This window comes from Delphinapterus leucas, chromosome 7 (assembly GCF_059928025.1).
Source record: "Delphinapterus leucas isolate spDelLeu-1000000601 "Yukka" chromosome 7, BTC_Dleu_Yukka2, whole genome shotgun sequence".
NCBI lineage: Eukaryota > Metazoa > Chordata > Mammalia > Artiodactyla > Monodontidae > Delphinapterus > Delphinapterus leucas.
The window spans coordinates 100187295-100202563 of NC_143135.1; the positions used below are offsets into that span (position 1 = coordinate 100187295).

The following is a 15269-nucleotide window of genomic DNA, read 5'->3' on the forward strand; positions in this document are numbered from 1 at the left end:
GCCTCTGGTTCGCTGCCCCAGGCCGGGCGGCCGGTTACCTTGATGCGCTCCCGGCACTGGGACGGGGTCCGCTCGTAGCCCAGCTCGGCCAGGGCCCGGGACACGCGCTCGTACATGGCTGGCCCGGGGGCCTTGCTGCCGAACACCGTGCCGGCTCCCTCCAGCTGCTGGTACCGCGCCTCCACCAGCCGCTCGTTGCCCCACACTGCGATGAGCGCGTTCGTCTCGGCCGGCGTCCACGACATGCCCCGGCAGGCGGCGGCGGCGGCTGCCGCAGCCCCGCCACCGCCGCCACCAGGGGAGAAGGAGACCGAGGACGAGGCGGCGCTGCGGCCCCCCAGCCCCAGCCCGAGACCCCCGGACGCCGCTGCCCCCGAGCCCGCCGCACTGCCCGGCCCGAGCGGGGAGGCACCCCGAGGCGTGGAAGGGTCGGAGAGCGATGGATTTCCGTCGCTTAGGCCACCAGGAGAAGCCGGGGAGAGCACCTCCATCTTCGGGATTTTTAGCGGCGAGTTGGCGGGCAGCTCCGAGCCACAGGGCGCAGCCATCTTCCAAGCGGCCGCCGCTGCACCGCCCGGAAGTGACGCGCCCGCGTATCCGGCCGCCGCGGACTCCGGGGCTGCCCTCGGGCCTCGCTCTCCTGCGGGCGGACGGCTGCGGGCCCTAGCGGCCCCGCGGAGGCCGCTTGCCGCCCCAGGCCTCTCACCGCGAGCCCGGCCGCGCCGCCCGCTCCTCTCCCGGGGCGAGGGGCGGCGGTGAGGCGCGCCGAAGCCCCGAGCCGAAGAGTAGGGTGGGGGCATGAGGGCGCTGGTGTGAGGAACCGATTGAAGCCTTCCCACTTCCTCTCCAATCTCAGCCCCTGGGAGGAGGGGTGAGGCCCGCGAGGGGGCCCAGAGTTAAGGAGGACTTGACCATTTCGCTCGCTCGTTCGCCTCACTCCCTCCGCTCTGCCGCTCCCCACTCGGAACTGGCCTCGGGGTGCAGAGGCTGACGTCCAGGGCGGAGGCTGGGGAGCCCTGCGCAGGGCACAGCTAGGAAGGCGCCGAGGCTGCAGGGGGAGGGTTTCTGGGGAAGACTTTAAAAAGCATTTGGGGACCAGGGTTAGAGTTCCTGCGGCGTAGCTTTTCAAGAAATCCAAGCGCATTATTTGAAGAGCAACTCTGATTCCAGTTCCGATTTATTTTCTAGTTAATCTGGGTGGGTGTGACGATTTGTAGAATAGTTAGATGTCTTTATTGCGCTTGCACGGTTTGTCTACAACTTAAATGGGTAGGAACTCCCGAGCTCAGCAGAAAAGTTACTTTACAATACCATTATCCATCCGCCCTAATTTGGGAGTTGCATGTTTTTGCCACAGTGTTTCATGCTCTCAAGTGTAAGGAGGCGAAAAAGAAAACTGTCAATTATGACAGCTGTTGTGACCTCCGGTAATTAGTGGTAAGCGCACCTGGACCCTCCATAACATGCTGCAGTTTAATGAACATTAACACCCCAAGTCCAATACATCACTGTAAGGTATTTCAATATTCTTCAAAGCCAAAAATCTAATTGTTTATCTTGGAGCTTTAACTTGAAGGCCCCAGCTGATTTTTTTGTTCAAATATGAATAAGCTATGCAATGTTTTTTTAAATAGCAAATATATTTTAGGTTTTTTTTTTTTTTAAATAGAGCTACATTTTAAACTCAGAATCACTCCAGAGAATGACATGGTTGTCATTGGAAAGCCAAAGGAATAAGCAATAGGGTTGAAGTAGAGGAGATAATTGTCTCCGTATGTCATATTAAAATGTCACTGTAGTTTATGTTAGCAATATGAAGAAACAAAGAAATTCCAACATTTATTCTATCTCTTCCTCTTTTTCTAAGAAAAATATATAGTATATGTATAACTGATTCACTTTGCTGTACACCTAAAACTAACACAACAGTGTAAAGCAACTATACTCCAATAAAAATTTAAAAAATAAATATTTCACATCCTTCCAAAAATAAATAACTAAATAAAAGATATAGTCTAGCACCTCAGTTAAGTGTATGAATTCTAGAGTCAGAATACCTGGCTTCAAATTCCAATTCTGCAACCTCAGCCAACTTATGTGCCTAACCTCTCAGGGCCTTGGTTTCTTCATCTGTAAAATGAGGATGACCTCACAGTATTGTCATGAGAATAAATGTGTTAATACAGATAAAACCCTTAGAATGGTGCCTGGTTCACATAAACATGTATGAGCATTAGCTGTCATCTCACTTTGCCTGTACTCTCATTAATAGAATCTTCCCTTTGTCGCTTTCTCTCCACTTCTGGTTCAGTGTTCTCATTTCCAATTCTCTTAAGGGCTCTAGTGGAAGCTCAAACACCTATCAAAGCAAAATTCACTATCATTCAGCCCAACAGTAAGTTTTTTAATGTCATAAGGTGTATGAATGGGAGTGACATGCCTAGAATCATAATGAAATCAGAAACTGCAAGGAGTTTTAAAATCATTGCTTCTCCCGCTCTCATTTTACCACAAGCCTGAAAAAAAAAATCCTCCCTCCTTCTACTGTTAATTCTGGATGATTCTCAAATCAACTCTGACTCATTCAGGAAGCCTTCCTAGATGAAGTGGGTTGACTGAGAAGTCTCCCTTCCCACAAACTTCTGTTTCTAGACATTATTTCTATATACCCCCCCTTTATTCCCACACCAATCAGTCTATCCAATGAGAAAATCTTGTATCAAAAATAAAATTTCTGGGCTTCCCTGGTGGCGCAGTGGTTGAGAATCCACCTGCCAGTGCAGGGGACAAGGGTTCGAACCCTGGTCCGGGAAGATCCCACATGCCACCGAGCAACTAAGCCCGCGGGCCACAACTACTGAGCCTGCGTGCCACAACTACTGAAGCCCACGCGCCTAGAGCCTGTGCTCCGCGACAAGAGAAGCCACTGCAATGAGAAGCCCGCGCACCACAACGAAGAGTAGCCCCCGCTCGCCGCAACTAGAGAAAGCCCGTGTGCAGCAACGAAAACCCAACGCAGCCAAAACTAAATCTATTAAAAATATTAAAAAAATAAAATAATAAAATTTCCGTTAACACCCTGAAGTTCAAACGAAGCCAATAATGTAAAAGCTATTAATATGTGTTCCATAGTACAGAGGCACTGCTATATAGTCCACCAGGACCATGTGATCATCGTGTTGGCTTCCTGTGGCCGCTGCTGGGTTCCAGAAGTTGTGCGATATACTTGTTCAAGACTTCATGGTTTAATCAGGACTTATGGAATGGCTACTATGATTGAAGTAATATGCTACACCTTTTATTGTGGATCTAAATGGTAGTCATAAGTAGATAAAATCTTATTTGAGAGATAATATATGAAACGTCTCAAAAATAAAATAATGGGCCAAAGAGTGCACAACAATACAAATCTTCCACCTGTAAATATACGCTACTCCCTTTAACCGTATCACCCCTTATCCGTTTCCTCCACAATCTGAGTCAAGTGTTTGTTTTCCCAGCTTTTCTATGAAGCCTTCCCTAATCTGTTGGACAGAAGTCCTCCATCTAATACCCATTCACACGACTTAGCACTTCACATTCATGTTCTCTGTTTCAGAAGCTTAGTTAATTCTGTTGCATACTCTCTTGCTGTGTTTTATGACTGTCAGTGTGTTTGTTGCTTTATCTTTTTGCCCTTCAAATTCCATATCAAGTCCCGTTACCTGTACCTCTAAACTATTTCCTAAATCTGACTACTTCTCAACCCTGGTCCAAGCCTCCATCATGTCTTTACTGGACAACTGGACTTCCCACTTGCATACTTGCCTGCTTACACAGTAGCCAGAGTGAACTTGGTATTTTAAAACTTTTTTCTTGTGAAATATAACGTGCATATAGGGGAGTACATAAAACGTACGTGTACAACTACTATATGAATTATGAAACAAATACTATATAATCACCACCCAAGACAGGAAATAGAATATAGCCAGCACGTTAGAAGCCCTACCTTACAATCCCTTCCCAATGTTAACCCCTATCTCCCTCATAAAGTCACTATCCTGACTTGCCTTTCTTTATAGTTTTATCACTTGATTATACATTGCTAAAAGTTTTCCCTGGTTTTGAATTTTTTGGAAATGAAATCACATGTATTCTGTGTCTGGCTTCTTTCATTCAATATTATGTTTTTAACTAAGATTCATCTATTCTCTATGAGGCTGAAGTTTATTCATTTTTGTTGCTGTAAAATAATCTGTTTTATGAACATATCACATTTTATTTATCCATCCTACTGTTGAATCTTTGGGTTGTCTCTAAATTAGGATGTTATGAATAACGCTGCTACAAACATTCTTGTACATGTCTCCCAGTGCATATGTGCAAGTACTTCTGTAGAGTATATGTCTCCCCCTCCCTTCTTTCCTTCCTCCTTTCCATGTGGATACACAATTACTCCAACTCCATTTACTGAAAAGACCATCCTTTCCTTCCTTTTTTTGCAATGCCAAAAAAAGGCATTTATGTCTCTTTGACATAAATCAAGTGTCCATATGTGCATGGGTCTATTTCTGGGCTCTTCTGTTACATTGGTCCATGTATCCATTTTTCTATTTGTGTTCCTTGTGGCAATATCACACTGCCTTAATAGTGGGTCACACTGGCTTTATGATAAGTCTATATCAAGTACAGAAAGTCCCTCCTCCTCTTTCTTTCTTCCTCCTCCTTCTTCAAGAGTGGCTTGCTATTCTTAATCCTTCACATTTCCATATACATTTTAGAATTAGCTTGTCGAATTCTACAGAAAAAGCTGTGGGTATTTTGATTGCTATCGCATTGAAACTATGGACCAATTTGAGAAAAACTGACATCTTTATAGTAATTGGTCTTACAATCCTGGAAAATAGTATATCCATTTATTTAGTCTTTAGTTTCTCTCAAAAAATGTTTGTAGTTTTCTGCATAAAGGTCTTACACATTTTTTTGTTGGATTTATTCCTAGGTAGTTGGTATTTTTAAAACACTCTTGTAAATGGTATTATGTTTTCATATTTTATTTTCAAATTGTTTTTGCTGGTATATAATAATGCGATCGATGCTTGAATGCTGATTTTGCATCTAAATAATCCTGACAGATTGGTCTTTTAAAATTGTAAATCATTGCCTATCATTCCCTCGTTAAAAACCCACCAATGGCTTCCCACTGTAAAAATATAATCCAAACTCTTTGTCATAAGTGTGGTGATTTAAGAACATATCCACACATTATGTGATGCTCTTCCAATAAGAAGAATTTATGTTCCTTCCCCTTGGACCTGGGTGAATCTTTGTGACTACCTCGACGAACCAAATGTGGTGGGAGTGACATTGTGTGACTTCAAAGCTAGGTTTGGAAATACCCTGAAGCTTCTTCCAGTTTCTGTTGATATACTTGCTCTCAAAACCTTTAGCCACCACGTACAAAATTGGGCTACCCTAAGTCCATGTGGAGATACGACAGAGAGAGAGAGAGAGAGAGAGAGAGAGAGAGAGAGGGTGCCCAGGAGCCAGAAATGTTCCATCCTCCAGTTATTTGTCTAAACAGCCCAGGCTCTAGACAGGGGGATGAAGAAGCTTTGAGATGACCCCAGCCTGAGCCACCACCTGACTGCGACCACACAAGACCCTTAGCAAGGGCCACCTAGCTCACCCCAGCACCCCCAGCTTCATGAGCATGGTTCACGATTGTCATTGTCCTGTGCTATACAGCAGTTGGTAACTGGAGCACTGACCTACAAGACCCTTTTACTCTAAGCTCAGCCTACCTACCACACCAACTTCATCTCCCATCTCAGATGCATTCCAACTGCACTGGCCTTGTATCTGTCCTATCAAGTAAGTCAAGCTTATTTCTGTTTGGGGGCCCTTGGACTTGTCATATATCCTTATCTTGGAGCACTCTTATCTTAGCTCTTCAAGTGACAGCCTCTTTCTCATAAGTCATCTCCTCAAATGTCACCTCCCCAGAGATGCCTTTACTGCATCTCTATCACATTACCATCTTATTTTATTGACACACATTTTCTGAAATCATTTATTTATGCAAATTAAGTTTTTTCATATATTTATTGTCTGCCACCCCCCTCTAGAATGTAGGCTGTTTGAAGCCAAGGATTTTGTCCATTTTGTTCCCTCTACTAGATCCATCACTTAGAATAGTCCAGGCATGCTTTCATCATCAACCAAGATGCAGCAGTAGGGACTAGATATATCCTCCTCCCTTGAATAACTAGAAAACCAGACAAAATATATGAAACAGTGGTATTCAAGACAAAGGACATCAGAAAACAAAGGAGAATGAACCTAAGAGATAGGACACAAGGTGACTGTGGTGATGGTTTCACAGGTACATGCATATGTTAGAGATTATCAAATTGTACACTTAACTATGTACAGTTCATTGTATGTTAATTATATCTCAGTAAAGTTGTTATAAAAAAACATAGTTCCAGGCAAATAGTAGACACTCAATAAACATTTGTTGACTGTTGATTTTCTTGGACTGTGATTTCTTAGTGGTTAGCGATTGACTCTTCTATACATATTTAGGTAATACCCAGCAAAGTACTATGTGAATACCAAATATTCAAATGATGTTTTATGAATACTGTCATGGCACATTTATTACATATCCATTATATTAATGTTATTTAAACGGGACTAAAGTTATTTTTCTTGACAAAGTGTTTAACTTCATTAACAATCGAAGAAATACAAATTAAAAGAACGAAATATTGTTTTTAACCTTTCAATTTGCAAACAGCTTTAAATGATAGCATAAGCATGAGTTATTTTTGTATTCAGAAGAAAAAAGAAAGCTATTTCCATTTCTAAAGCATTTTATAATACCTACTTAAGAGATTGGGGAAATAGATGCTTTCTCTGTACTGCTAATCAGAATGTAAACTGGGAGACATTTTCTGTAGAACAATTTTAATAAATAACAAAATCTTCAAAAAACATAAGAACCCCTTGATCTAGCTATTCCACTTCTAGAAATGTATACTGAGAAAATAAGATTGCACACAAAGATTCAGTTACAAGATGGTTCGCCTCTACACTGTGTGCAATACCAACAATTAGAATGGATCTATAAACCCAGCAGTAAGATACCGGTTAAATGAACACTGCTATATTCATTCCATGAAATATTATTCTGACAAGAAAAATGATGTAGTAAATGAATTAACTTAGAGAGATGTTTACACTATTTTTTGTTAATCAAGAATAATAGACTGCTCTTTTTGTGGCACCTTGGAGGCAGTCGGCTGCTTCAGGATGAAGCTGAACATCTCTTTCCCGGCCACTGACTGCCGGAAGCTCATTGAAATGGACGATGAACGAAAACTTCATACCTTTTATGAGAAGCACATGGCCACGGAAGTTGCTGCTGACGCTCTGGGTGAAGAATGGAAGGGTTATGTGGTCCGAATCAGTGGGGGGAACGACAAACAAGCTTCCCCTATGAAGCAGGGTGTCTTGACCAATGGCCGAGTCTGCCTGCCACTGAATAAGGGGCATTCCTGTTGCAGACCGAGGAGGACTGGAGAAAGAAAGCACAAATCTGTACGGGGTTGCATTGTGGATGTCAATCTGAGTGTTCTCAATTTGGTCATCGTAAAAAAAGGGGAGAAGGATATTCTTGGACTCACTGATACTACTGTGCCTCGTCGCCTGGGGCCCAAAAGAACTTGGAGAATCTGCAAACTTTTCAATCTCTCTAAAGAGCATGATGTCCATCCGTACGTTTTGAGAAAGCCCCTAAACAAAGAAGGTAAGAAACCTAGGACCAAAGCACCTAAAATTCAGCGTCTTGTTACTCCACGTGTTCTGCAACATAAACATAGGTGTATTGCTCTGAAAAATCAGCGTACTAAGAAGAATAAGGAAGAGGCTACAGAATATGCTAAACTTTGGGCCTAAAGAATGAAGGAGGCCAAAGAAAAACGCCAGGAACAGATTGTCATGAGACAGAGGCTGTCCGCCCTGAGAGCTTCTACTTCTAAGTCTGAGTCCAGTCAAAAATGAGATGCTCTGGGCTTCCCTGGTGGCGCAGTGGTTGAGAGTCCGCCTGCCGATGCAGGGGACACGGGTTCATGCCCCGGTCCGAGAAGATCCCACATGCCGCGGAGCGGCTGGGCCCGTGAGCCATGGCCGCTGAGCCTGCGCGTCCGGAGCCTGTGCTCCGCAACGGGAGAGGCCACAACAGTGAGAGGCCCGCGTACCGAAAAAACAAACAAACAAAAAAAAGACAAATGATCTGAATGGACACTTCACTACAGAAGATATATGGATGGAAATATGTATATTAAAATATGCTTAATGTCATATGTTATTGAGGAATTGCAAATTGAAACAACAATGACATACCACCACACAACTATTAAAATGGCTAAAATCTAAAACACTGACAAGGTCAAATGCTGACAAGGCTGTGGGGCAACAGGAACTCTGACTCATTGCTGGTGGGAATGCAAACTGGTTCAACCACTTACAAAGCTAAACATAGTCTTACCACACAATCCAGCAATAGTGCTTATGTCCACACAAAAACCTGCAAATGAACGTTTATAATAGCTTTATTCATAATTGTCAAAAACAGGAAGCACCCAGAAAGTCCTTTGACGGGTTAATGGAAAAACAAACTGTGGTACATCCATGCAATGGAATACTATTCAACGAATAAAGGAAATGAATTATCAAGCCATGAAAAGGCATGGGGGAATGCATATTGCTAAGTGAGAGAAGCCAACCAGAAAGGCTACATCCTGTGTGATTCCAACTATATGATAGTTTGGAAAAGGAAAAACTATGGAAGCAGTAAAAAAAAAAATCAGTGGCAGCCAGAGGTTGGGCGGGAAGGGAAGGAGGAAGAATACGTGGAGCAGGGGGGATTTTTAGGGCAGTGAAACGATTTTGTATGATACTGACATACACACATGCATACATGACATTATACATTTGTCAATACCCATACAACTCTACAGCACAAAGAACCAATTCTAATGTAAACTACGGAGTTTAGTGAAATAATATATCAGTAGTATTAGTTCCAAGTCATCATTATCTCTTGCCTAGATTATTTAGAGAACTGCTTAAGTGGTCTTCCTGCTTCCATCCAGTTACCTCTCTGACCTCATCTCCTATTGCTGCTCCCAGCTCCGGTCACAACAGCCTTCTTCCTGTTTCTTGAATATACAAAGCATGTGGATGAACTTCTATTTTTGTTTGAATGTTTTTTTGAATTTTATTTTATTCATTTTTTTATACAGCAGGTTCTTATTAGTTATCTATTTTATACATATTAGTGTATATATGTCAATCCCAATCTCCCAGTTCATCCCCCCGCCTTTCCCCCCTTGGTGTCCATATGTTTGTTCTCTATGTCACTGTTTCTGCCTTGCAAACCAGTTCATCTGTACCATTTTTCTAGATTCCACATATATGCATTAATATACGATATTTGTTTTTCTCTTTCTGACTTACTTCACTCTGTATGACAGTCTCTAGATCCATCCACATCTCTAAAAATTACCCAATTTTGTTCCTCTTTATGGCTGAGTAATATTCCACTGTATATATGTACCACATCTTCTTTATCCATTTGTCTGTCGATGGGCATTTAGGTTGCTTCCATGGCCTGGCTATTTTAAACAGTGCTGCAATGAACATTGGGGTGCATGTGTCTTTTTGAATTATGGTTTTCTCTGGGTATAAGCCCACTAGTGGGATTGCTGGGTCATATGGTAATTCTCTTTTTAGGTCTTTAAGGAACTTCCATACTGTTCTCCATAGTGGCTGTATCAATTTACATTCTCACCAACAGTGCAAGAGGGTTCCCTTTTCTCCACACCCTCTCCAGCATTTGTTGTTTGTAGATTTTCTGATGATGCCCATTCTAACTGGTGTGAGGTGATATCTCATTGTAGTTTTGATTTGCATTTCTCTAATAATTAGTGATGTTGAGCAGCTTTTCATGTGCTTCTTGGCCATCTGTATGTTTTCTTTGGAGAAATGTCTATTTAGGTCTTCTGCCCATTTTTGGATTGTGTTGTTTGCTTTTTTAATATTGAGCTGCATAAGCTGTTTATATATTTTGGAGATCAATCCTTTGTCCATTGATTCATTTGCAAATATTTTTTCCCATTCTGAGGGTTGTCTTTTCATCTTGTTTGTAGTTTCTTTTGCTTTGCAAAAGGTTTTAAGTTTCATTAGGTCCCATTTGTTTATTTTTGTTTTTATTTCCATTACTCTAGGAGGTGGATCAAAAAAGATCTTGCTGTGATTTATGTCAAAGAGTGTTCTTCCTATGTTTTCCACCCAGAGTTTTACAGTGTCCAGTCTTATATTTAGGCCCCTAATCCATTTTGAGTTTATTTTTGTGTATGGTGTTAGGGAGTGTTCTAATTTCATTCTTTTACATGTAGCTGTCCAGTTTTCCCAGCACCACTTATTGAAGAGACTGTCTTTTCTCCATTGTATATCCTTGCCTCCTTTGTTGTAGATTAGTTGAGCATAGGTGTGTAGTTTTATCTCTGGGCTATCTATCCTGTTCCATTGATCTATATTTCTGTTTTTGTGCCAGTACCATATTGTCTTGATTACTGTACCTTTGTAATATAGTCTGAAGTCAGGGAGTCTGATTCCTCCAGCTCCATTTTTTTCCCTCAAGACTGCTTTGGCTATTCGGGGTCTTTTGTGTCTCCATACAATTTTTAAGATTTTTTGTTCTAGTTCTGTAAAAAATGTCATTGGTAACTTGATAGTGATTGCATTGAATCTGTAGATTGCTTTGGGTAGTACACTCATTTTCACAATATTGATTCTTCCCATCCAAGAACATGGTATATCTCCCCATCTGTTGGTATATCTCTCCATCTGTTGGTATCATCTTTAATTTCTTTCATAGTGTCTTATAATTTTCTGCATACAGGTCTTTTGTCTCCTTAGGTAGGTTTATTCCTAGGTATTTTATTCTTTTTGTTGCAATGGTAAATGGGAGTGCTTCCTTAATTTCTCTTTCAGATTTTTCATCATTAGTGTATAGGAATGCAAGAGATTTCTGTGCATTAATTTTGTATCCTGCAACTTTACCAAATTCATTGATTAGCTCTAGTAATTTTCTGGTGACATCTTTAGGATTCTCTATGTATAGTATCATGTCATTCTCCATGTATAGTAAAACAGTGATAGTTTTACTTCTTCTTTTCCAATTTGTATTCCTTTTATTTCTTTTTCTTCTCTGATTGCCGTGGCTAGGACTTCCAAAAGTATGTTGAATAATAGTGGCGAGAGTGGACATCCTTGTCTTGTTCCTGAACTTAAAGGAAATGCTTTCAGTTTTTCACCATTGAGAATGATGTTTGCGGTGGGTTTGTCATATATGGCCATTATTATGTAGAGGTAGGTTCCCTCTATGCCCATTTTCTGGAGAGTTTTTATCATAAATGGGTGTTGAATTTTGTCAAAAGCTTTTTCTGCATCTATTGGGATGATCATATGTTTCTGTTTTTGTTTTTGTTTTTTTGCAGTACGCGGGCCTCTCACTGCCACAGCCTCTCCCGATGCGGAGCACAGGCTCCGGACGCGCAGGCCCAGTGGCCATGGCTCACGGGCCCAGCCACTCTGTGGCACGCGGGATCCCCCCGGACTGGGGCACGAACCCGCATCCCCTGCATCGGCAGGCAGACTCCCAACCACTGCACCACCAGGGAAGCCCTGTATTTTTTTAAAAATAAATTTATTTATTTATTTTTGGCTGCATTGGGTATTTGCTGCTGCTCGCAGGCTTTTCTCTTGTTGCTGCAAGTGGGGGGCTACTCTTCGTTTGTGGTACACAGGCTTCTCATTGTGGTGGCTTCTCTTGTTGCGGAGCATGGGCTCTAGGCACACAGGCTTCAGTAGTTGTGGCACACGGGCTCAGTAGTTGTGGCTCGAGGGCTCTAGAGCACAGGCTCAATAGTTGTGGGGCACGGGCTTAGTTGCTCTGAGGCATGTGGGATCTTCCCGGACCAGGGTTCAAACCCTTGTCTCCTGCATTGGCAGGCGGATTCTTAACCACTGCACCACCAGGGAAGCCCGATCATACGGTTTTTATTCTTCAATTTGTTAATATGGTGTATCATATTAATTGAGTTGCGTAAATTGAAGAATCCTTGCATCCCTGGGATAAATCCCACTTGATCATGGTGTATCATCCTTTTAATGCGTTGCTGGATTCTGTTTGCTAGTATTTTGTTGAGGATTTTTGCATCTATATTCATCAGTGATATTGGTCTGTAATTTTCTTTTTTTGTTGTATCTTTGTTTGGATTGGTATCAGGGTGATGGTGGCCTCATAGATTTAGTTTGGGTGTGTTCGTTCCTCTGCAATTTTTTGGAAGAGTTTGAGAAAGATGGGTGTTAGCTCGTCTCTAAATGTTTGATAGAATTCACCTGTGAAGCCATCTGGTCCTGGACTTTTGTTTGTTGGAAGATTTTAAATTACAGTTTCAATTTCATTACTTGTGTTTGGTCTGTTCATATTTTCTGTTTCTTCCTGGTTCAGTCTTGGAAGTTTATATCAATTTGTCTATTTCTTTCAGGTTGTCCTTTTTTTTTTTTTTTCTTTTTTTGCAGTACGCTGGCCTCTCGCTGCTGTGGCCTCTCCCGTTGCGGAGCACAGGCTCCGGACGCGCAGGCTCAGCGGCCATAGCTCACGGTCCTAGCCACTCCACGGCATGTGGGGTCTTCCCGGACCGGGGCATGAACCCGTGTCCCCTGCATTGGCAGGTGGACTCTCAAGCACTGCGCCACCAGGGAAGCCCACGTTGTCCATTTTGTTGGCATACAGTTGCTTATGGTAGTCTCTTAGGATGCTTTGTATTTCTGTGGTGTCCATTGTAACTTCTCCTTTTTCATTTCTAATTTTATTGATTTGAGTCCTCTCCCTCTTTTTCTTGATGAGTCCGGCTAAAGTTTTATCAATTTTGTTTATTCTCAAAGAACCAGCTTTTAATTTTATTGATCTTTGCTATTGTTTTCTTTGTATCTATTTCATTTATTTCTGCTCTGATCTTTATGATTTCTTTCCTTCTACTAACTTTGGGTTTTGTTTGTTCTCTTTTCTCTAGTTCCTTTAGGTTTAAGGTTAGATTGTTTATTTGAGATTTTTCTTGTTTCTTGAGGTAGGCTTGTACTGCTATAAACTTCCCTCTTAGAACTGCTTTTGCTGCATCCCATAGGTTTGGATTGTCGTGTTTTCATTATAATTTGTCTCTAGGTATTTTTTGATTTCCTCTTTGATTTCTTCAGTGTTCTCTTGGTTATTTAGTAATGTATTGTTTAGCCTCCATGTGTTTGTGTTTTTTACGTTTTTTTCCCTGTAATTGATTTCTAATCTCATAGCATTGTGGTCAGAAAAGATGCTAGATATGATTTCAATTTTCTTAAATTTACTGAGGCTTGATTTGTGACACAAGAAGTGATCTATCCTGGAGAATGTTCCGTGTGCACTTGAGAAGAAAGTGTAATCTGCTGGTTTGGGATGGAATGTTCTATAAATATCAATTAAATCTATCTGGTCTATTGTGTCATTTAAAGCTTCTGTTTCCTTTTTTATTTTCATTTTGGATGATCTGTCCATTGGTGTAAGTGAGGTGTTAAAGTCCCCCACTATTATTATGTTACTGTTGATTTCCTCTTTTATAGCTGTTAGCAGTTGCCCTATGTATTGAGGTGCTCCTATGTTGGGTGCATATATATTTATAATTGTTATATCTTCTTCTTGGATTGATCCCTTGATCATTATGTAGTGTCTTTCCTTGTCTATTGTAACATTCTTTATGTTAAAGCCTATTTTATCTGATATGAATATTGCTACTCCAACTTTCTCTTGATTTCCATTTGCATGGAATATCTTTTTCCATCCCTTCACTTTCAGTCTGTATGTGTCGCTAGGTCTGAAGTTGGTCTCTTGTAGACAGCATATATATATGGGTCTTGTTTTTGTATCCATTCAGCGAGCCTGTGTCTTTTGGTTGGAGAATTTAATCCATTCATGTTAAAAGTAATTATCAATATGTATGTTCCTATTACCATTTTCTTAATTTTATGGGTTTATTTTGTAGGCCCTTTTCTTCTCTTGTGCTTCCCACTTAGAGAAGTTCCTTTAGCATTTGTTGTAGAGCTGGTTTGGTGGTGCTGAGTTCTCTTAGCTTTTGCTTGTCTGTAAAGCTTTTGATTTCTACATCAAATCTGAATGAAATCCTTGCCAGGTAGAGTAATCTTGGTTGTAGGTTCTTCCCTTTCATCACTTTAAATATATCATGCCACTCCCTTCTGGCTTGTAGAGTTTCTGCTGAGAAATCAGCTGTTAACCTTATGGGAGTTCCCTTGTATGTTATTTGTCGTTTTTCCCTTGTTGCTTGCAATAATTTTTCTTTGTCTTTAATTTTTGTCAATTTGATTACTATGTCTCTTGGCGTGTTTCTCCTTGGGTTTATCCTGCCTGGGTCTCTCTGTACTTCCTGGACTTGGGTGGCTATTTCCTTTCCCATGTTAGGGAAGTTTTCGACTATAATCTCTTCAAATATTTTCTCAGGTCCTTTCTCTCTCTCTCTCTCCGCCTTCTGGGACCCCTATAAATGCGAATGTTGCTGCATTTAATGTTGTCCCAGAGGTCTCTTAGGCTGTCTTCATTTCTTTTCATTCTTTTCTCTTTATTCTGTTCCACAGCAGTGAATTCCACCATTCTGTCTTCCAGGTCACTTATCCGTTCTTCTGCCTCAGTTACTCTGCTATTGATTCCTTCTAGTGTATTTTTCATTTCAGTTATTGTATTGTTCATGCCTATTTGTTTGTTCTTTAATTCTTCTAGGTCTTTGTTAAACAGTTCTTGCATCTTCTCAATCTTTGCCTCCATTCCTTTTCCGAGGTCCTGGATCATCTTCACTATCATTATTCTGAATTCTTTTTCTGGAAGGTTGCCTATCTCCACTTCATTTAGTTGTTTTTCTGGGGTTCTATCTTGTTCCTTCATCTGGTACAAAGTCCTCTGCCTTTTCATTTTGTCTGTCTTTCTGTGAATGTGGTTTCCCTTCCACAGGCTGCAGAATTGTAGTTCTTCTTGCTTCTGCTGTCTGCCCTCTGGTGGATGAGGCTATCTAAGAGGCTTGTGCAAGCTTCCTGATGGGAGGGACTGGTGTGGATGAGCTTCTTATGTTGGCAATATTCTGCATATTACCACACATTGAAGCCATGAGAGAAAC

At 41.5% G+C, this 15269-nt stretch overlaps 1 protein-coding gene and 1 pseudogene across 2 annotated transcripts in view; one reads left to right on the forward strand and one right to left on the reverse strand.

Moving 5' to 3' along the window:
- MSANTD2 (Myb/SANT DNA binding domain containing 2) overlaps positions 1-964 on the reverse strand; it is a 28731-nt gene extending 27767 nt beyond the window's left edge. For both annotated transcript variants that reach the window (XM_022560273.3, XM_022560272.3), the window contains exon 1: positions 39-964. In XM_022560273.3, the coding sequence (XP_022415981.2) occupies positions 39-800 (762 nt within the window). In that variant the 5' untranslated portion in view covers positions 801-964. The remainder of the gene's footprint in view (positions 1-38) is intronic.
- A 5840-nt stretch (positions 965-6804) lies between these two features.
- On the forward strand, positions 6805-9362 carry LOC149748830 (small ribosomal subunit protein eS6 pseudogene; annotated as a pseudogene).
- Positions 9363-15269: the final 5907 nt, after the last annotated feature.